Source organism: Pyrgilauda ruficollis, unplaced genomic scaffold (genome assembly GCF_017590135.1).
Source record: "Pyrgilauda ruficollis isolate IOZ18807 unplaced genomic scaffold, ASM1759013v1 scaffold30, whole genome shotgun sequence".
Lineage (NCBI taxonomy): Eukaryota > Metazoa > Chordata > Aves > Passeriformes > Passeridae > Pyrgilauda > Pyrgilauda ruficollis.
The window spans coordinates 2,051,323-2,074,995 of NW_024524378.1; the positions used below are offsets into that span (position 1 = coordinate 2,051,323).

A 23,673-nucleotide genomic window follows, 5' to 3' on the forward strand; every position below is an offset into this window, starting at 1 on the left:
CATACTGCCACTGGCAATCCCCAATGAAAATCCAGCTACTCATAGTCACGGGGATGAGCAGAAGGGCCAGCTTTGCAATCAGTCCAGGAAGATATTTTATAGATATTAGAAAAGAAAGGGAAAAACTTAAAAAAAAAAAAAATAATACTTCACCTGCCATTTTCTCTTCTTATTCTAATTATGACTTAAAACAAATTCCTCCTTTGGCAGTATAGGTTAGCATGGGATGAAAAACATTCCAAGACACACCTTGGCATATGTAGGTCAAAATAAACTCTTTAGCATTATTTTTAAAACTTGTGAAGCTCTATGAAATTTTTTTTATCAATAGTCTGTTTATAGTAAGGGTTTAATAAACAGATATGTATACACATATTTAAGATCAAACACAAAACCACCTCATAAAAACTCATACCTTAGGACTGCATACAGACTGTTTGAACCTGAGATACTATATACTGTACAAACAAAAAGGTGGTATTTATATCCTGCCTTTGGAGTGATGTGAACAAAAGAGAGAGAGCCTAGAGTGGGCTGCACTGAAAGAAGATGTGAAGGTGACAGCAAATACATTCACTTTCCTCATTATGTCTTGAGGTACACCTCTTTCACTACAGGATCCTGGGATAACGCAAAGATAAAAGTGGGCAGAGCCACCCTAAGAATGACACTCCAAGTATGCAAAGGAGTTTTTTATTTGACTTGATCTCTGTGCAGGTTTTCCCCATGAGGCAAGAATGGTCTTCCAGTAGAGATGCAAACATCATTTCCCCTCTCACAGAAATAAAACTTCAGACCCTATCCTGCTTTCACAGAGAGCAAGATCCTACATCTCCCCTGATGGGATCCCTCAACCCATTTCTGCATTACGGTAGGGCAGCACTACTTTTTCATTAATGCAAATGGAAATGGCAGCCCACTATGAAGAAGAGAAACAGACTTAGCTGGTCTATACTTGGATACTACCAGTGGAGGAGCTATACAATTAGGGATTCAATACACACACTCAGCTCTGCTGTGGAGATAACCCATCACCTGTAGACTGCTCTCATTTGTGATACGAAACTATGCTGAAAAACACCATGGACTTCGGGAGTAGGCAGGTCTTGCCTTTTTGTTATAGCAATATCCTCCAGCCACACCATTGATGGCCACTGATGGGTCTATTTGTCTAATGGAGTATTAATTCATAGAATCATAGAATATCCCGAGCTGGGAGGGACCCACAAGGATCATCAAAGTCCAAATCCTTAATTAGCTGCTTATTAATGCTTTTGATTGGATTAACTAAGCACAGTGCCATCAATCTTCCTTTCTTCTCAGCTCCACTGCATGTGAACTTCTTAGATGCCATTTCTTTGGCTTTCACACTCCCTTTAATATCTCAGTGTTTTCCCCTTTCAAACAACAACCATCTCTTCCCCAAGACCATGTTGGACACACCATGTTTGCCAGCATTACATTAATGTCAGGTGTGGATATGTTCTACTTCTTTTCTTAGTTCTTAGGACTCATCCTCCCCATGTAGAGCAAGCTCTCAGTGTTAGAAACTCTCAGTTACCTTGTATTCTTCTGGTAATGTCCACTCAATGTCTACATTATGGCTTAAAGTTAGATTTTTTTATAAAATGTAATTAAAGATACTTGAATCAATTTAGTAAAGTACATTCGGGTATAAGCAATTAAAATTTTGTTTGGGTCATGGTTACCCACCTGAGCACAAAAAAATCCCTAACTGTACTTGTCACTTCTTCTCACTTGTCCCTTTCCTGCATCCCCACCCTTCTCAGCTCCATCCCAAAGTCCAAATACCTTTTCATTACTAAAACAATTTGTTCCAAATGTACCAGCATGCAAAAGGTTCACAGGCTGTTTTTCTAAATTAACATTAATGCCATTTTAGTAGCCAGTCATGAGTAAAGCAAACAGAAATAAGATATCTTCTTTACAACATTAGGCTCAACACTTCATTACTTCAGTTAATGTGTTGTGATAGGTGTTGTAGGTTCATATTACTATCTTCCTGTACATCTGCAGTGAAGTCTCACAGTGCAGTGTAATTGGACCTTCACAACGTCACCTTCCACCTACTGGCAACGGATGATGGCACAGTTTGTAAAACACCTCACTACAAACAATGCAGTAGCCTGATAAATTCTGAAAGATAAAGAATGACTTTGTAAATGGGAGTCAGCGGCAATTTTACCACTAAAAAATGAATTTGAATTTGCATTAGAAAAATACATAGCAAGAAGTTTGAGAAAAAAAGTGTCGGAATTTTAAGTCTTTAATCAAGATGAAGATTTAATGGTCTAAATTAAAATTTTAAGTTTGATCTTAGACTCCTCAGGCAAGTACGTTCCAATCAGATAACACAATGTGAGGGCTACAAGCCTATGGCCAGAGAGTTTACAGCAGTAAATCAGTAAAGTTTACTGAAACCAAAAGAATTACAGTTGGTATGATCTAGCTCTATGTGCCATTCAACACTGTCTTGGAGCCAGTATAGGAGCTGTGCTTATGAATTTCACACAGGAAACAAAAAAAGGAACAAAGGGCAGATTCTGTTGCTGGCATTGCTCCATTCAGCTGTTTCTCACTCACACTGCTATAGCAGCTAAGATCAGAAGAACTTGACCATCACAATAAAAGACAGGCTGCCCCTTCCAGCACAGGAACGCATCCTGTAAGTCAGCATAGAAGACCACAAATGGACGGCCAAGGAGTACTAGGAAATGGTACCATCCCATTGATTACAGTGCACCCATCCTCACTATGGGCTAATTTTTTTTTTTTTTGTAGCCAAGAGTTTGAAGGTTGTGTGTGAAGAAGAAAGAAGAACATAAAAAGAAGTATACCAGTGCTTATTATAAAATGCAACATATGGGCAAATGAAGTCAGCATCTTAACAGATGAGAAACAATAACTTTAATCCTGATATGGAAAGTCAGATGCCAGAAAAATGACAGGCATCTGTCAGGTTGTGGAGCTGGGACCCACTCATGCTCTGAATGCAGTCTGCTATTTGTGACTGTATAATATACAGAACTTGGCACTGCCTCCATTCCACAAAAAGCAAGGGAATGAAAGCTGAAGGCCCCCACAACTGCAGGAACTTTTGCATGTGTAATGTTAAAAGATTCTGCCTGAAGATCTTTTTAGCTTTTTTAAACTTACTATTTTGAATGTTATCTTTCTAGGACTTAGCCTTAAATACAACTAGCTTGACTAATCAGATAAAAATAGGAGCAGTTTCGATGTTCAGAGTCGTCTGAATTATTAAGAATGAATGATAACCCTTCAATGCAGCTGATCTTCCATTGCCACAAACCAGAAAACTTTCCACTGGAATGATAGTGCACTTCCATGGCAAGGTAGTTTCTCCCCATAATGTACAGGATACACTATCATGACCACCACACCTACAAGATACCCAAATTGTAAGGTGAATTACTACTACTTGCTCTCCAGAGGAAAACACTAGCTTATACCTGATGGATGGAAATGGCAGCTGGCAACTCAATGCACCACACAGACTTCATGTAAATATGCTCTTTACAAATGGGTATTCTGGCTTCCTGTTCCCACTCTATTTAAATCTAACACCACTGACTGCCACTCCCCACCTTGGCTGGCTCTTGGACTTAGCCTTTGTTCCTGCCTTGTTCAGACTGCTTCATACTTTTTATATACATACTTTTTATTAGTTACATATTTTATCACAGTAAATATTCATTACATGTAGTTAATCAGAGACATTTCTTCCAGTTTGCTTGCAAACAGATCTGCTTTGGCTGCATCATGTCAAACAAAAGAAGACACACATTTCTGTGTCATAGAGTTTAATCTTTTGATTACCAAATACATATCCCCATCCTCCCACTGAAGGAGGACAAGATTAATAGCACAGAAAGTACATATACTTCTGCCCTGAATGTTCAGTACTGCCAAGTGTTTTCTTAAGTTAGGCTGCACCTAAATAAGAGTTAGCATGCCTAACTACTTCAAATAAATGAAGTAATTGCACTTGCAGTTTGAAAAGTTTGGTAGAAAATTGGCGTTTACTTGTCATTAAGTGCAACCATGAATAAACCATACTAGTCTAGTTACTTTTTAATAGAAATTTCTGAAACTATTATAGTGAAATAAACAGCAAAAATATAAATAAAAAAACAACAACAAAAAACAAACAAAACCCCCAGGGGCTATGTAAACAAATAGCAAAATGAACCCCTCTTGAAAGTGTTCTGCCACAGTAGGAGGGAAAGTCATACCTGCGGAAAACTGAAGCAGATCCAATGGAGGCATTACAGCTGGCAGAAAATATTCATTGCAGAATGCTTTAAAAATACACAATTTTTAAAAAATAAGTATTCAAATACATTATTTACAGTATGCAGTAATAGCTAACCAGTTAGGAAATACGAAAAAATTTCATTATCTAGCTCAGGAGAGACAAGAAATACAGTATATTTTAGACCAATTCCTCTCAGATCTGTCCACATCCTACTTACATCATCAAGCCCCAAAGATTAATGAATAAAACACAGAACATTTTATTACTAAAAGTCACTTGCCTAATGAATGTAGGATACTGAGCATGCCAAGTTTCTATGATTAAATTACATTTCTTCACCAAAAAGTGAAATAGGCTTAGAGAGAAATAGAAATAGTTTGCTTCATGAAAAGAGCAACCTTAAGCTGTACTCTTTCACCTTGTAAAATGAAGGACCAGGTGAGGGTTTAGAAATAACTGGTAACTAAGACTTTGTCTCTATGCTAAGAAGCCTCATTTCTTGTGGGTTTTGGGGCATGTAGGTGTGCTTACCCCAGGCAGAAGTAGTTTCCAGAGGCTGGGAAAAACTCAGGTGTGAGATCTCATGCTACAGGTTATTCCTTGTAGAATTACTTGTAAAGAAAGAACATGACGAGTTCTAGCATTTGATCAGTTCTAGTTTACTGAAATGTGTAATTTTGAAGTGAATATTATCATCTCATTTGCTGCCTTGTCCCTTTACTACAGCCAGACTGACACTAGGTGGGGGAATCCCTAAGCAAGAGGCCTGGACTGAAAAAGCTTCCTACAGGGCAAGCTTTATCAATTACAGGTCTTTTTAAAAACAATACTAGCTATTGTTTACCTTTTTTTTGTTTTGTTTTGTTTTTGCAGGTGGTTTCAGTTTTTAAATTCTTCTAAACACAGCTAAGTGAAGTCTCTCAATTTTTTTTTCTGGAATGACGGACTACGTAAAAGCCTCTCAAGGCCACAGAATCTTTCATATGTTAAATACACTTGAGCATTATTTATTTATAACTGACTGAAGATACAAAGTTCACTAGAGAGAACTCAGTTCTTTAATTTGCCAACAGGATGACTAATCAGCAAGTATGTGCTGGTCAGATCATGGCAGCCATTCAGCTATGCACTAACCAGAGAGTGCACACCATCTGAATCCACAGGGATGATCACAATTCTCAGTGGAAGATGGGAAGCTACTGAAGCAGAGGTGGGAGAGAGTTTAGGGAGATAAAGGAAACAAATCTCCAGGAATTTAGGCACAGTATATCCTGCTGCTCCTTGGACAATTTGTTTTCTTTCCTAATGCAGAAAATTCACAAAATTATTTTATTAGACAGAGAGCTAACAAGGCTAGTTCAGACACGGCATCTAGGGTAAGCAGCTATTGGTGATGCTTGATTTCTTAAGAGTATTCCAGGTTGATTTTGGAAAGCTGCCAAGTCACTCACAGAAATGTACCATCCATCAGGACAGTATATTAAATCTGTTGCTATTTCTGCTGATGTACTCTTCAAGCTTACAAATCCTAATTTATGGTCAATCGAAGTTTTGGCTTTTTAAATAAACAAAACTCTAGAATTTCTGACTAGACATTTCTGACATTCAGATAGCTCTTTAAATATCACTACTTTAACTCCAGGAGTTTTACCAAATACATTTGTAGGCTACAGACCTTTTTGATTCTCTCCTGCTTTTGCTAAACAATTCAGATATCTTGAAAAGAGCAGGCAGTACATTGGCAGGAAAGCACCTTCTTATTTTTCCTGCTAATTTCAGTGGCATGTATGATGGCATGTGCTGGGCATGTGCTGCCTCATTCTCTTGTTGCCACTCTAATAAGGATTGTATTTGTATCTAAGATAATTGAAATAATACTGATTCTGGTGTGTTGTCTTCATCTGTAGTGTAGTACTATTTGAGCTCTCCTTCTGGAAGGTATGACTTCCAGTTTAAACTCCTTCCAAGGCTTATTTCACATGGTCTTCCAAGAATACACATTATGACTGTTACAGGTGCACAAATAAATATTAACTCTTTTTTTTGTGGGCATCTGATGTAGGAAACAAATCCACTTTACTGTGTTGGTACACAGGGACATGACAAAAGGCATCACTTAAATCCTAAATATCTTCACAGTTTATGCAAAATCTAATCACCAGATAAAAAATCTTGCTCTAAGAAGTTTGCTTTATTCTCAGCTTTGATTACACTCATAGGGATCAATTTACCTGAATCAGACCTGGCAAAATCTGCACTAAGACTTCCAGAATCCAAGCAATGCTGTAACAAATCCCAGACTACTAGGCCACACCAAAGGCCAAATGCTATTTGAGTTACTCCTCAGTGAGGTTGATCAAATCAGCTGAGAGCAACGAGAACAAGATTTTGACCTACATTTTACCTTTGCAATTTAAAACCAAACTTTACTTACCAGCTTTGCCTAGCTCAAGTTCTTTGTGTCTGATATTCTGGCTAATTACATCCTTCTGAATGCCTCTGAAACAAATGGCTGCCTTCTATTTGTCAGTAACACCAACTATTTAGAAAATGTTCTAAGATTATATAAGAATACACAATTATAATAACAGGTGTCTACTGCCATAGAAGCACTGTTAAAATAAATAAATTAAAAATAAATAAAAGAGACATTTCCTCATTAAGAATAAACAACTCAACTACACCTTATTTTACTGCAGATTCAACTAGTTATAAGTTATAACAATGTAGTTGTTTATGTTTGGATAAACGAGACACTTTTCACCTTCTCTTCTCTCCCTGTCTTCCCAAAACATCTGATCTGTTTCTCCACAAATGATTAATGAAATTTGGCTGATAAATGCAAATGTCTGGATGCCAATTCTTTGAACTCCCTGCAACCAGAAAAATGATCAGCAGTTCAAGTGTCAACTTGATAATCCAGAAAACAAACAGTAAAACCTGTTCATCATCCTCTTTGCCCTATACTTACCCAAGGCACATTTTTAAACACAGCCTTCTTCTGGGAGCACCTTTTCAAACTAGCTACCAAGGTGCATAGCTCGTTCACCATGCACAAAAAAAAAAAATCATCTAAGCAATAAAACCTTTAAAATTCTAAATGCCTAAGTTTTCAATCAAAAATCTTACACTTTCTTGGAGCTTTTAACATGCTATTTTTAATGCCATCCTGAGAATTCTCTACCTCTTTTCAATGAAGTGTATTAAGACATAAAATAATTTTTCCTCTCTTGTTGGAGAATGGGTTTTCACTTAATAATCAGTTGAAACTCATTTATTAATGAGAAATATATAATTAAATGGAAAGCTGTATGTCACAATGATTAACATCAATAACAGGGACACCAATAGAATGAGGATAAACCCTTTAAGCCTTCAATTATTAACTTTTTCATACAAGAAGTGCCACAGCCTATTAGCAGTATAACAGATGCCCTCATGACAAATTCAGATAAAAACTGTGAATATAAATAAACTCAGAAAACTACAGCTCTGATTTTGGCACAGGTGAAGGGGGATTTAAAATGTCTTATTCAGCTATGATACAGGAAGTGAAAAATATAAGCCTAATGCAATGGTTCCTTTAAGGAGATGTCACTCATTCTTTCATGTTAATACTTTTCACTCATTATCCCATTTAACTGTTATGGGCAGGTCATATATTTGCAGTTCTTTTAGAAATTCAGAGATTAGACATTGAGTTCTCTTCTGTAATTGTTTCATTGCTGCTTCTGCTTATCACCTTGGAAGTTTTTCTTTCTGTCAAACAGCAGAGTCACAGTGCTTGAATGAATCAGGACAGCAAAACAGCTGTGACTGCACTAATGCAAAGGTATTTATGGAAACAAAATGTACAGTAAAAACATGCAGGGCTTATTAATTGGTGGCATTCTTTTAATACAATTATTTATGATATGCAGTATAATTTAAATTTAGTTTAGCTGTAGTCTCAACAAGGAGTCAATTAGGACAGTTTGAAGTGAGGGTAAATGTGATTCTTGACAAGAGAAAGGATTTTTTATTTTCTTTTTTTCAAAAGTTTGATACAAGCAGAAAGGCTCCAACTCACCACTGTGTGGTCTGTCTCATTGTCCTTGCCTTTATTTGTAACTCCTGTTTCTAGGGCTTTAATTTCTTTTGCCTTTGCCTTACCAAACAGTTGTTACATTCTTTTTCTGCCCTGTTTCTTTTCCTCCTGTAAACAGGGCTGGTATTTATCTTTTTGTGGTTTCCTGCACACCCTTACAATGTACTAAATGTACTAAACAACTAAGCAGATTAAAAAGTGTTGAGCCATTCATACACACTTACACCTAACCACACCGTCAGCTTTTCTCTTTTCATCTTTCCCAGAAATTACATTTTAAATATTCACTTCAATTTGCATTACATTTCGATCAGAAGGCACTGTCATACCATTTGTAGCAACAGCCACCAAATTTAAATCAACTTAGGTGTTCCTTTCTCCAGAAGAACTGATATCAAGCTGTCCTAAGCTTCTTCAATGGCACAACATGGATCCCATAGCCTGTACAGGAATTGTGCTCAGGTAATCTCAGTAGGAAAATCAGGCCTGCTGCTTTCTGTAAATTAAGCTGAACATCTGCTTCATCTAAAACCATGTATCATGATCAGATTTAAATGTATGATCAGAGATATCAGGAAGAAATATAAGAAAAATGTTCTCTGATCAGTAGAAGACAACAGTCCATCTTATCTAACATTCCTCTTCAGTTTACAATTGCCTGTGGACTGGGAGGAAAAAGTCCTGATGCTCTAAGAGATCAACAGAAACCTTCAAATGAGAGGTTTCTTCCGGAAGCATCTCTGGAGAAGATCATGCAGAAGGACGGTGATCAACATAAATATACAATACTGTATGAGCATTTGTACCTCTGGGGGTATATTTTAATCTTGCAAGGGAGGCTTCTTGGGCAGAAGAGTGTACAAGCAGGTACTGAGTACACCAATTACAAAGTGCTGGCAGCTGTGTGCCAAAGTAAACAGAAGTAAGGAATTTGACAGTCCATTTAAAGCCAAAAAAGTTCACAGTAAAACAATAGCAATATCCTTCTTATCCTTCTGCCTGTCCAGGGGCTTCAACATTCTCAGTATCTCTTTTCTTACCAAAGTGTCATTTCCAGTAGTGTAGCTTCAGGAAACTGCGTCCCACATTAACCACAAACAGCTGTTGTCTCAATTGACAGTAATTGCTACTTGCAAGAATATAGTCACACATCCATTTTCTTACTAATTACTGTATTTTTGGTAATCCCAGTACCAGATTACAATTTTCTTTTGTGCTTTTCTTAGGACAATTTATTCCTTGCATTGTACTTTCCAATTTGCTGAAATGTTAATAATTCATCCTGTTAGCTTTTCTGTCATAAATTCCACATAGTCATGAGTACACCTACTCCTCCCCAGCAGCTTTTAAACTTGTCCAGCAGCTTTAGTCTCACCAAACAAAAGGAAAGCATCCCAAAAAATATTAAGTACTGACACATCATGTGAAAATAAGACTCTGGTAGAGTACCATAACAAATAAAAAGTTCTGATACTCAACTGCACTGAATACAAATTAACTCACATGAGAGATACCAAGCAGTAGGCATCACTGTTTTGATGTTCCCAAAACTAGCTGCTTTTACTTCTACTGCCTGAACTGATATCCTGTTACTTGACTCAGTATTTAAGTGCAAATGCCATTTAAAAATACTGATTAACTTACTCTCCAGTAAGTTACTGTTTCTGGCTAGCTTCACGGCATTACTATCCAAAACACAGTGCTAACCTTTGATTCGAGAAAAGTCTTCCTTCTCCACACGTCCACTTGCAAAGCTCTCAGATTTGCAAAATTGTTTGGTTTGACTCAAAACACTGTATTTATGGCCAGGACTCAAAGCTGGGTTTTGCTTCTTTCTTTCAGACTTTTAGTGTCATGCCAAACTGGTATTGAACCCAGTCTCAAACTGAATATCGGTACCAAGAGGCATCCAGAACTCATGCAAAACCCCAGGTTTATTTTATCAGAGTCAATTAAAAGCATTTTTAAAGCCTCAAAAAGCCTTGGTGGGGAACTCATCATCTGACTTGAACTTGAAACCCTTGCACTCCGTTGATTGCAAAGGCGCTCTCTGGAAGGTTTGCCACGCTGTTCTGCGGAATCGGTCACAGAATGGGTCAGGTTGGAAGGGACCAGAGCAGTTCATCTGCTCCAACCTCCTGCTCAAGCAGGGTCAGCCCAGAGAACACGGCACAGGATTGTGTCCGGATGGTTCTGGAATATCTCCCGTGACGGAGACTCCACAGCCTCTCTGGGCAGTCTGTTCCAGTGCTTGGCCGCCCACACAATAAAGTTCTTCCTCATGTTCAGGTGGAACTTTCTGTGCATCAGTTTCTGTCCAATTCCTCTTGTCCTATTATTTGGCACCGTCGAAAAGAGCCTAGCTCCGTTCTCTTAGACCGTTAGACATTTATACACATCAACGATGTGTTCCCATAACCTGGGCATTTAACTGGATGCGGAATGCGGTTTAGGGCACAGGGCGGGATGTTTTAGGCGGAGTCGCCATGTAATGCCGCCCTCTCGCCTCTCCCTGCCCGAGCTCCCCAGCCCCCCCACGCTCCGCTGCCTCCCTCCCTCAGCGCCGGCGGCGCCCCCACTCCCTGGCGGCGCGCGCGCGCGCCCGAACCCTCGCGAGAGGCCGCCGCTCGCGCCCGCCTGTGCCACGTTCAAATGGGCCGGCGGCGGCGGCGGGAGAGCACGGCGGGCGCGCGCAACGGGCCTGCCACCGCCCCGCCCCCTCGCGGCGCCGCCGCCAATCGGAGGCGAGCGGCGCCACGCCTCGCTGACGCGATTGGCTGGCTGAGGGAGCGGGGGCGGGGCTGCGGAGCGGTCGGGGTCGCGCTGCCGGGGCCTAAGCGCGCTCCCGCTGCACGCAGGGCTCGGGTGGCGGCGGCGGCTCCCGACGCGCTCCCGCTCCGCCCCCTGCGCTGCCCGACGGGAGGTGCGATGGCTTCCCGCAAGAGCTCCAGAGCCACCGGAGGCAGCCCCAGCCCCGGCTCCAAGAGAGGTGAGCGGCGCTGCTGCGAGAGCGAGGCAGTAGCTCTGCGGGAAAGGGGCTGGGGCTCCAGCGGCGGCCGGAGCCGGAGGGAGGGAAGGGCCCTTCCCGCGATGCGGGGCAGCCGCCAGGCAAAGCGCTGGGATGCTGCGCCTTCTCCCTGCCTCTACTGCCCCTCTCTTCCCTCCTGCCGGCCCCTCTGGTTCCTCCCGCGCTGTGGGAGCTGGGGAGGGGGACGCAGGGGTAGGTGGCCGTGATGTGTCCCTCTCCTTCCCGCCGTTCCCTATCCAGGGAGTTCACGTGGAGGAGAAAGTTGTCGGGCCTGGGCGGTGGGGACTCCTCTGGATAGCTCCCTGGAAGGGATGAGATGAGCGCGGGCAGGCCTCAGCATCGGTGGGTACCCCCGAGACCTCTTCCTCCGGGAGATAAGGTGGAACCAGGATGTCCCAGTCTCAAGTCTTTCATATTCGCACATCCAAACTTGGATGTGGAATATCTCCTCAGACTGACCTGGTTAGGTCAAAATTATTCGATCTGTTTTAGGTGGAGCACCTAAGCTGATGGTTTGTGTAACTATCGAGGCAAAGAGGGTCTCAGTAAAATGCAAGCAGGAGGCTTTTTTGCGGCAGTGATCCCCCACCCCGCCAATAAAGAACCCCTTGGCAAATCTGACTGCTCACAGCCCGCTGTGTGCGGACAGTTTATGTAGGGAAAGTTTTATGTTCATTGGCATTTCTCAGGATAGAAGTACACGCCTGAAAGAGGGGAGAAAAGCGTCTGTACTTCTGGAGTCACTACGCAGCCATGCGCACTGTACTGGAGAAAGGAGGGTTTTTACCACACACTGAGTGTTTACGTGTCGTAGCGTCTTTGGATTCGGGTTTGGTGGGCACAGAGCTCCAGTGGTAAAATGTGATGATGACACAGAAATAATATCTGTTGTTCTTCTTTGAATACAGCAATAATAGTCAGAACAATGTTTATTAAAGGCTGAACCATATAGGATTAGTTTACCTATCACATGATGAATTAAGAGGGAAAAATTTCAAATAGACTTAAGCTTAAAAGAGTTTAGAAATAATATTGCAATGTTTGTACAAGTGGCTTTTTTATTTTATTTTAAAATTCTTTTTTCAGTTGCTGACCTATGCTGTGTAGTCTATGTTAATTACAGTTTTTGCTTAGACTGGACATGCTATGATGATATTAAGCATGCTGAATACCGATTTTCAATTTTAATGCCTTAAACACCTGCATCCCTGTTGTGATTTTGAATACTAAATATGGTAGCTAATATTCTGAATATCACTTTACATGTCTGTCAACATCTGAAAAATAAATTTATTGGTAAACTGGGGGTGAAGCAGTATGGGTAATATGTTAGGCACTCTACTGACAGGGAACCTCTTAAATTTGTTAGTATACAGCACTCCTAGTTAGAATCCCTTAGACAGCCATAGCAATTACAGCGTGAAGCTGATGCTGTTTTCATCGTTGCTGCTGCAGAGAGAGGTGAGGGATGGTAGCTCCTGTGTGAATTAAAGGAACAGCTGGAGGAGCAGAGGGCTCACAGCAGCCAGTAAGCTCTCCACAGTCAAGGGATGTGAAAGTGAGATGAGGAAATGATTTTGAGACAGCAAGTAATTGAGACTGAGAAGTATGAAAACCTCAAGTCTGAGGCACTTTTTTTGCTTGGTAGAAGTATTCACTTTCACAGCAGTTCATGAGAGAGGATGTGGCTTCTTGCCAAGGCCTTGCTCACAGCTCAAGCCACTGAGGCTAACAGCTTATTTCAAAATCTGTACACTCAAGACAATGTCAGCATCAGTAATCTGCTTTGAGGTTTCTCTATCAGAAATATTTACAGTAAACTGCAAATAGATTAAATTCTAACTGTAGTTTATATAGGTGTTTTCAGGTAGTGTGTTGTCAGAAGTGGAATGAAACCTCTTTTAAAAATAGCTTTTACTTTCAGAAGTCATATACTAGAAGCTGTCAAATCAGTCCTAATTTAAAAAAAATCACGATATTTTAGCTTTGTAGTGCTACTTGTTCTTTGAAAATTACATTTACAGAATTGTAGGACTATACCAATGATTTTATTTAAAGTACAGAAGTGAAAACCAGGGAAAAATTTGACAGTTTGGGGATACTTAAAGAGGGAAACGCGTTTGTTATTATCTTTACTGGAAAGTTTGGCTGCTTGTTACTGCCTGCAGAATCCATAGTAAAGATGTGGCCTCTTGAAATGAAGAGTATCAGTTTTAAGGACTAGAAAAAGTAATAGATACTTGCTGCATTGTTACTTGAAGCATCATTAGATGAAGGACAGTTTTGTTACAGAAACAAATGCATAACACCTGGTCATGAATCAACTCCCTCAGATTTCATGAGATGTGAAATGTGGAGATGTCTTGGGCAGGTGATTGTGGAGAAGCCTTCCAGCAAGACTGAGGATCAGCAGCACAGCTAACTTTTGAAATATGGATGGCTGAACAATGATGGGTTACTTTGTAACCTGTGCTTACCTAGTCCAGGTCATAAGACAGCTGTCATTATACTGCTGTGTGGGTATATTGTGTCTTATAGTGTGTAAGCGAGGACTTACTTAAACAAAAATGTTATTGAAGATAAGTTGTGTAATAATTGTTTTCTTTGCATCTCTGATGTTAAGTGGGAATGTTCTCCATTAGGCTAGGCACCATACAAACCACACATTTCCAACACAGGGTATTGTCTGTGTCTACAGACAACTGTATTTTATATTAAAAAACCCATAGTCCTACCTCAATTCTGAGGCTGTGTTGCATTCAGTCTCTAGGATGACAAAGAACTCTAACATTGCTTTGGTAAATTTTCTTTAATCTCTACAGTAATGACTGAGAGTCTTTTGGCATCCTCTACTTTTCTCTGCAAGATCCCAGGAGATGGTAGTTTTCTCATTTTGCTATTTTAACCATGTGGTTTCCTTACATATGTGAATGTATTGCTATTTTTAAGTCACCCTTTGGACCCACTAGTGCCCCTTGTTGTAATTCTTTGGTTAATTTTTGGTGTTTCAACTTTCTTAGATTTGTTTGGGGCTTTTTTTGGTATGCATTCAAGGTGACCTGATGTACTTATCCAAATGTAGTTTTGTGTTATCATTAGAACTTTTTTAGTTCAATGTATCACTTCTAGAAAGAAGTTGTGCCTGTTAATTTGCAAGAATTTCCACTTATTATCTCATCTCTGTTGTAAAGACTGCTTTAGAATGTGTTTTTATCTGGGTGAGGGTCTCCACTAGCTTTCTAGTTAACCCAGAGTGCAGAGAAAATTCATCAACTAAACAGGTCATGTTTTGCTACTGAAGTTTTTTTGTTGGGAGCACTGAACTTCACATCAGTGCTTCCAGTGCTTGAAGTGGGATTGCCCATCCATTCTGTGATGTCTCTCAGCTACCCAGCTGTGCTGTGGTATAACATGTCATTTTCTTACACTGTGGATTCTGTTTAAATATGATGCTTTTTGCTGTACAAAAGTTTGGTCTTTCTAATTTCTGACCTCAACTGCTGTCCAGTGTGCTTGTTTATGCTCTTTGCAGTTGTGTAGTGTGTCATCTGATTTCTTGTATTACAATCTATCCATTATTTCCTTCTTTATGTTAATTGAAACCATTAGGAAGAAGGGTGTTAAGTTGTTGGAGATCCTGAGTGAGATGTAAATTTGGGATGCCCTGTGGAGCTTAACAAATGCTTTGACTTGTCAAACTGCTGACCAAAAGTGACCAAAGTAGAAGGAAGAGTTTGCTGAACCAAAAAGAATTCTCATGATTCAGTTAGTGTGCTGCTCCGTGCTTTGATTTGGCTTTTTAAATTCAATGTTGAAGTGTTTTCTTGTAACATTTTTGGTCTTCAGAAATATACAGTGAATTGTTATTACTATGTTAGAGTTTCTGTAGGTCTATTGTGGGCAAATGAGAAATACTTTGTGTCTCACTGGTGGAAACTTTGTATACTGTTTAAGAAATTCTGCAGTGATTTCTTTTGGAAGTTTATCCTATTGCCAGTTTAGTTGCTTACAAATATTTGAAGAGCTTGTATTTTTACCATTAATGCCAGATGCTAATACAAATAGCAAAACCATGGAAATGTAGACAGCTCTTTATAATTCATCTGTCTGCCTTGCGTCTTATTCAAGGTGGCCTTTCTGGACCTTTTAAAATATTGTAAAATAGTCTGCCAAATTAAAAAATTGTAGCAACAGTAATGGTCCAAACTAATCACTAATTTGTATGCTACATTGCAGCAGTTCCACTGGGGAAATTATTACATTTGCTGATTTTCCTCCATTCTCCTCTTTTTTCTTTTTTTTTTTTTTCCCATTTATTTTTTAAATGTCCTGTATAAAACTGGAGGCAGTAACTCTTCAAACAAGTCAGTATTCTAGCTCTGATTCAATGAAAGTGATATAAAAAAATCTTATTAATGTAGGTATTTCTCAGCTCACTTGAGCAGATTTGCATTGGAATAGTGAATCCTCAATAGACTCTTGATTCATTTGTCTAATACTAGAGTCAAGTGAGCTCTGGAAAGACAACCCTTAAGGTTTATCTGAATGAAACTTTCTCTACGCCATTAACTGTTGACAGGTGCAGTAGCTGATTGCCAGAGTTACTCTGGAAGTAGAAATAATCAATTTGAGCACAGTATATGCTTTTATGCCTTTCTGGTTTTCCCATGTTGCCAGGTATTTGTATTTACTTCCTTTACTTTTTATTCAAGCATGTATTATTTTGGGTTTTAAGGTTGATACTTGAGTGTAGCAGGATGGACATAAATACAAAGGGCCTGATACATTCCTCTCAGTTCTTTTTCTCCTGAAGAATTCTGAAGCACTGGGAGAGTCCTCTCCAAACTTCCAGAGATGCTACCACTTGATGAAGACACCAAAGTTCTCATGCTCTTTTTTGATTCAGTGTGGGCTGAAATCTTGGGCCTGCTCTATGTTTTCTAATGGATCTTAGGAAGTCACTGTGGGCTAAAAGAAATTATTCACAGTGCTTCAAATATGGAGGAAGGTTGCACTTCACATCTGCAAGGATGTTTGCTTCAATGTACTTTTTGAGCATTTTGTTAAATGTTTAAATGATAACCTTTTCAATTGCCTTTTGAGGATAGGGCTTGTTTGAAATGCTAGGTGGAAAACTTAAAGTGTCTCTGGTATCAGGGAGGCAGGAAGCTGGAGTATGTTTTCTCACATTTTGGCATTTACTCTGAGAATGCACGTGAGGATTCCCCATCAGGGGTCATAGCTGCTCAGTGTTCAGTCACCAAGGATGTATATCATATTGGGGGATTAAGAAGTTAGATTTTTTTAACAGATTAAGCTGCAGGTCTGCAGTCTAGTTTGAGTTTGCTCTGCAGCCTTCCTCTTTTCAATGCCCCTTCCCTGTACCTAAATTATTGGCTGTGCAGATGTGAGGTGAAGTGCACAAGGAGCTGATAAGCAGAAAGCTGATTTTTTAGTTTCCCTCCCTAGACTGGCTCAATGCATGGCTTTATGGAAGGTCATATGGGGAGGAGGGAAGAGATGACAAAGAGTGGGTGGGCATTAGGGGAGGGTGAGGTTAAATCCAGAGTTTTATGTTCAATCATGTAATCATGGAGCCATGGTGTGAACACCAAAGGTGACTGGTTTTGTTGGCTATGCTGATGTAATAGCTGGATATATAAGGCTTCAGTAAAGATAAAAAAATTTACAAGCAGGGCAAGGCCTATGTGTCAAGATTATTTCTAATTACAGAGTGCATAAAGAGGTGACATTTGAATAATGCTTCAGTCTTTTTAAACTGAAAACCGCTTGACTGATCACCTATATTGAAAGAAAGGGTTCGTTTTCAGCTGGAATCACTTTGAAACATGTAATAAGAATTTCTGTGCTAATTTGTATGTTGAATTCTTCATTGTAGAGAACTTGAGCAATGCAGTTCTGATTTGCCCCAAGCGGTTCTTTTCCTGATGAAGATCACAATCTGGTAATCTGTGTGATAGCCTGCAGCAATCTTTTCCCTAACTGCATCTGTGGGATAGCTCTTTGCATGGAAAACTTTTGAGCTATGCTTTGAAGTAGAACTCATAATATTATGTGTCTTGAAACATGTTAGAAATTAAGTATGCAGATAACTATGTATTGAGTTTGAACATACTGTGGTACGTGTGGTTCAACTTTGTTAGAACTTCAAAGATTGAACCAATTGTAGTTTTCTTCATGTGGAGTTGCACTCTTACTATGCATGTACTTAACCTGATGTAACAAATGCGACCACATTGTTTGCTTGAAGACTTTCTTTACAAAACATCTAATAGCTAGGGGGAGTTGTAATTACTCAGTTGTGGTTTTCTGGTTTTGCAGTTTTATTTCCTGAGGTTCTGTTTTTTAACTGACAATTAATTACTAATGCAACATATCTCACTTTCTCATTCCTCACGCTGGTGTTTTTTAAATTTAAATATTCTTAAAGAAAGTTCACATAGCAGTTTGTAACTGTAGTCCTGTTTCTTTCTATAGTAGCTAGAGGACACAGACCCATCTTTTGAAGCCAGAAGGTTCTGTAAACAGCAAGTTCTCTGCAGCTGAGATCTCCTAAAAACATATTTTAGTAACGTATGTGATACCTAAAACCTGTTTTGTACTCCATAAGAGTTGCAGGTGCATAGCACCCCGTGGACAAACACCTAATCAAATTGGCTTAGTATCAGACTTGAAAACTCTGATAATCAGTTTTTGGCATTTTAAGCATTTTGAAGTGTTCTTTCTTTCCATGAGCAGAAATCTGTGAAAAGCAGATTTGTAGGTGCTTGCGTGACAACTGGAGTTTTTCTATTTGAGCTCCCTCAAATGAGAAATGAGAAAAATTTAAAGAACTAAACCAACATAGTCTGTTTTCTTTATTTTGTGGCTTAATTAGAACTTGTTGCTAAAACAAATTTATGTGACCCACATTACAGGATAGGAAAATGGAACAAGGAAAAAATGCCCTTAAATTAATGCCAGTATGTTATGTACGGCAATGAGGATTTTCAACCTTATGTAACAGAATCTTTTTTAAAGGTCACCACCAGCAAAATTTGCATGTTCCAGGCCCAAGTATTTCTTGTATTTCCTCTCTACATTTACCTTCCCTGAACTCTGCTCTGTCCTAAATACAACCATCTATTTAATTAACCTAGTAATTATGTAGGACTGTTGGCTACATTAAATCATTCAAATGAGAGACAGGTAGATTGTATAATTTTAGATCTAATTTCCAAATGTTCTGTGGGAGAGAGCTGGTTAATCAAAATAGCAGCTATTAAAAAATCTTTAAGTAATTTGTACAATTAAAATCAGTATTTTTTCTATTCATTGGTGTTACAGAGATATTGTTCCTACAGCAGGAGGCAAACTAAAATTTCATTTTAAGCATATGATCTTAACCTTGAACCTCCTGGCTTGATGCTTGAGTCAAGTAAGTTTACAATAGGCACATTCTACATAGTTTTAATTCTGTGCTGTGCTTGTATACACATAAAAACAAAACTAGAGAAAATTGACAGAAGTGTTTGGGAAAAATATGGACTTCTCTGTACAAATCTGTTTAAATTAGATAAATGTATAACAAAATATTTTTATTCTGTCTTTACATGACTCCTGTTATTTTTTTCTTCCAGTGCTAATTGTCTAAGCTTGTTATTGTACTGTCTTTAAGTTTGTGGAGAAAAGGTTTAAAAGAAAAAGTAATTCATAGTATTCAGATAGTAATAGATGCACTAAATATTGATATATTGCTGTTGGTAGTATTCATTATAAAAGTCAAGTTGTAAGCAATGTTGTTTTTAGTCATTTAAGCTGTGTGCACATCTGTGTGTATTTCCTCCTTGTAATGAATCCTTCTTGAGGAACTACCCAAAAAATAGTCACCAAATAATCAAAAACTAAAATAAAAACCCAAAACATGGCTTGGACAAAATTTGACTAGGTTTTGGAAGAGATCATCTTTCTATCACATTTAGAAAAGAAGCAAGTACAAGGATTTTATCTTATGAATATACATCTCTGTCCTCTTTTTTCCTTCTCTGACTTGATTAGTTATGCTTAGATAAACAAGACTTGAGAAGAAAGTTGTTACACAGCAGCAGCTCTTATGGGGCAAACAGCAGGTCTCTCCAAATCTCACTGAGAAGGGTGGAGCCAGCGCTGTGAGTAGAGTCCACTGCTCTGCTGTATTTAGATCAAGTGCTTTTGAAAGTCTCTTGAAACTGTACAACTCCTAGGACAGAATTTCTCACTAAGTTTCTCCTTTTCTTTTATTTGTGACTGTTTTTCTCATAGAGACAAATCATTAGGGTTTAAAAAAACCCAAAAAATCAATAATCTGAAGCTAGTCATTCTTGTGATGAGTTTTCTGAGTAGATTTCTTGGGAATGAATTTTATTATTTTTGTTGTGTATGTCTTAGAAGAATCATGTAAATGGAAAGCAATAGTATTTGTTTATGGTCAGAAAAAAATGTTACTACTGAGGAATAATAAATAAATGTAAAAAACCCCATCCTGAGGATGATGCTTAACTTCAGTCAGCCAGATAATAATCTTATTCTTGTTCTGGATTTTTTTTTTCCAGAAGAATAAATAATTCTGACCTAGTAGAACATCACCTCAGCTTGCAACTAAAAAACTCTTCTAAATATTGTGATGTTCCCTGTGAGTCAAAAAGCTATCTCTAGGCTTTAAAGTACTTGGAAATATAGCAGCTTATATTCAGAAATGGACTTACTGACCATCTCGTTATAAACTGAATATAAAACAGTTAAAAACCTATATGTGTCTCTTGTACTTGAAGCATATTTTCAGATAATAGGATCTCATATCTGATTTTTGAGGGACTAAAACGGCTTTGATGTTATACCTTTGGGTATACTTAAAAATGTCTTTTAGACCTACAAGGAAGTTCAAACAGTGTTCCCTAGAGGAGAGAACTGAGTCTGATCTCTCCCATCCTGACTAAGTGAGGAATTTGAGGAGATGTTTCAATGGAATCACTTCATCTCTTGAAGGGGGGAGCTTCCTTTCACTAGGGAAGTTCAGCAGGATGCTTATGATCCTAGAGGTTTTTTACATATTTTGTGATGCATCCTTTTTTTTGCCAACTATTTTTTCCCCCTTCAGTTGGCCTTTCCCAGCATCTCCACAGTCAGCCTGCTTTGTTGTCTAATCCTGAATGTATGACTTTTCTCTTGCTTTCAGTATTTATGCTTTTAGATTGTTTGTATAGTGGGTTATTTTACTGTGAGAAATCATGTAGGGATTGAAAATTAAGGACATAAAGGTTTATGTTTGGACTAATTACATGTGAAAGAAGGAGAAGTTCCTCAAATGCTAAGACAAAAATCTGTTAAGTGTCAGCAGGAGAGCAAAATTGAACTTCAGTTAGTGAATTTTTATTTCAAATTTATGTTCTGGTCTTTGTATTTCCTTTGAAGTTAGTGCTTTTTCTGTTCCATCAGTTTCCCCATTGCTGATCAGTAAGTTTCTGATTTAGATTATTAAAGTCTTTTGGCAGCCTGCCGAGTTATCTTTATAACCGTATAGTCTAGATTATACAAAGTTCAGATCAGAGATCTATTTTTAAATAAGAAAATAGTAATTAAAAAAGCTATTTGCCCTCCTAATTTCCCTTAAGGTTGTGGTGCTGAAGAAAATTTCTTAGAAACTAAAAGGAAGAATCGATTTTATATTGAAAAAAAATTTTATTGAATTTATTGGAAGTGAATCTTTACCTTAAACTTTATATCTTACCTTTGAAGACCTTGCTGCCATGACTGTAAAACAAACAAAAATTTCTGAGTATGGATATTAGTGAAAATTTAAGGTTGGAATATTTAATCAATGATATAATAAATATTTTAGTAAAAATGTCTGTTCCATCTGTAAAGTAAACACAGAGAAAATAGTTACCTTGTCTCCTTTTAAAAAATAAAATATATTTCATAAAAGCACAGATTTGTCCATTGAAAGTGTATTATTCTACCAGCAATGTAGGGTAACGCAGAGTAAAAAATAAAAGATGAAAATAATTTTGATTTTGGATTAACACTTGGAGTCATTATGGTGTAAGGACTTCTTGGAATGCAACAGTTCAATATGTGTTTATTGAATCAGTTATAAAATGCATACTACAAAAAATCTGTGTGCGTGTATACACTCACATGGCCTGTCTCTCAGTAGTGAAAGAGTAAAAAAACCCCTTGTATTTCAATATAAAGGGGAAAAGAGGGGAAAATCAACAGAGGCTCTGATTTTCATGGGACACTTCAGTCAAAATACTTGTTACAGACCCAATCCAGTAAACTCCTCTGTGTAAAATCAGTTTAAAGTCTGCAGATCTGCAGTTTAGATCTGCAGATCTATTAGTGGAAGGGGCTTGCAGCAGTTGCTTTGTCATTAATCATATTGGACAAGATAATTTGCCAGAAATTTCAAGCAGTAGTAGGCAGTGTTTGTAAAATAGAGGTTGTTTTTTGTCTTTGCACTGCTACTAGTTCTGCTCTGTTGGTGATAAGATGGTTCTTTTGTACCTGATTTTATCTTTTCAATTCTCTCCCATATCTGCTTTTTATCACACTGCATTTTCTTCTTAAAAGCACGTGTTCCGAAATCTCCCTTTAATATAGCTGATAGATAGTTTTTACTTCTAAAATGTGATTTTTAGTTGTTTCTTTGAGGTTAGTGTTTTATTGCTTTTTCTTTTAGTGTGTATCTCTAGTTCCTAGTGACTCCTTGCTTTTGTGCACCCTTATCTTTAAGTGATAAATCGTAATTTCTTCCATATAACTTCCTAATCACCTTTGTGGAAAAGCTTAGCTTGATGATTTGAAGCCTGACATTTTGTGTTCATAATTGACTATTTTTCCTCTCTAAATTTCTTTGCTTGCACTTTGGTAGTGATGTAGGGGTGTAACTAATGCTGCTAGTCTGAATTGTCAATTATACTTCTGTAAAATTAATTAAAATACATGGGCTGCATAGTTGTAGCACAACTGACTTGAAGACAGTTTTTGAATTTTGGAATGGTTATATAAATCAGGTGAAGAATAATAACTTTGAGTGTTAGGGAAGCAATTGGAATTACTATAAAAAGAAGCATCAGTCACAGCATCTGAACACAGTAGAGATGAGACATTGTAAGAAGTCTATACTATTGACTTTGCTGTCCCAATGTCAAATTGCATTGTAAGTACATACATATTCAACCTAACCTTTGTCTTTCATAAAACTAACAAAAATGGTATTGTGTGTTATTTTGAGCTAACCTTGATCCATCTTTCTCTTGGTCCTTTTTCCTTTTGATGAGTTTGAAGAATTTCCCCATTTTAGCTGTAGCGTCCCCTTTCAGGAAGGAAGATGTTTGTCTTTCCTGCAATCAATTAATTTTTAAAGGGCAAACTCTGGGTATTTGGCTAGAGGTCAACATACATGTGTTAGTTCAGATTTGGAGTGTACATTTGAAATTGATTTCTTGATTCTCTCAATTCACTTTCCTTATAAGCCTTGTGCTTGTTCTCCCTGAATGGAATTTGCTCACTTTGGTCTGAGTGAAAAGTGCTAAAAGGTGTGCTGAAATCATTATGGGCATTCAGCCAGGTAAGGTCTGGTTCAGACCAATCCCCCCAAAATACATATCAATGGACGGGGGGGTTCCCAGCATTAGTTAAAAGCTTTATGAGTGCACTTGTGGTAAGATCTGGTGTCTGCAAATGCAGGTGCAGCTGGAGTGAATTTGCTATAAATTGCCTATTCTGATGCCTGTCAAAACACTGTGTTGTTTATATACAATAGAATACATATAATTGCATGTAAAATTATTTTGAACATTTTTTTTTATTTCTCCATGCTCTTTCACTCTGTGTAAATTTCTCCCCATTTTGCACTTAATTGCTTGTGCATCACTTACGTTACTGAAATATACTAGTCAGGAGGTCTGTCCTAAAGCATCTGATCCTTTTAATGTATTCAAGTGACTTTAAAGGTAGTTAAAAGATACACTAGTTATAGAATCAACTGCCTGTAGTTCCTTTTCATCCATATGAAAAGTCTCAAGCTCTAGTGATGTTTCTTAGTTTTTCTCCCTTGAACTCTTGGGAATTGCATTTGCTGGATGTTAAAACCACAGGAGATATGTGTTGTTTTTCAGAGTAGCTGTAACATTCTTCTGTTCACTCCGTATAACTGGTAGCCGTGTTATTTAAAGAAGCATGGGGATGGCAGGACACGGTGCTGGATCCTAAAGCTTT

General features: G+C 38.3%; 1 protein-coding gene across 7 annotated transcripts in view; it reads left to right on the top strand.

Moving 5' to 3' along the window:
• The first annotated feature begins 11,175 nt into the window (after positions 1-11,175).
• Positions 11,176-23,673, top strand: part of ASPH (aspartate beta-hydroxylase) — a 113,723-nt gene continuing 101,225 nt past the window's right edge. For 4 of the 7 annotated variants that reach the window (XM_041473731.1, XM_041473735.1, XM_041473736.1 and 1 more), the window contains exon 1: positions 11,176-11,373. In XM_041473731.1, coding sequence (XP_041329665.1) covers positions 11,313-11,373 — 61 coding nt within the window. In that variant the 5' untranslated portion in view covers positions 11,176-11,312. Of the gene's footprint in view, positions 11,374-17,311; positions 17,378-17,910; positions 17,995-19,470; positions 19,578-23,673 lie in introns of those variants that run through there. The other 3 variants (XR_005955644.1, XR_005955643.1, XM_041473734.1) reach the window with 3 other exon arrangements.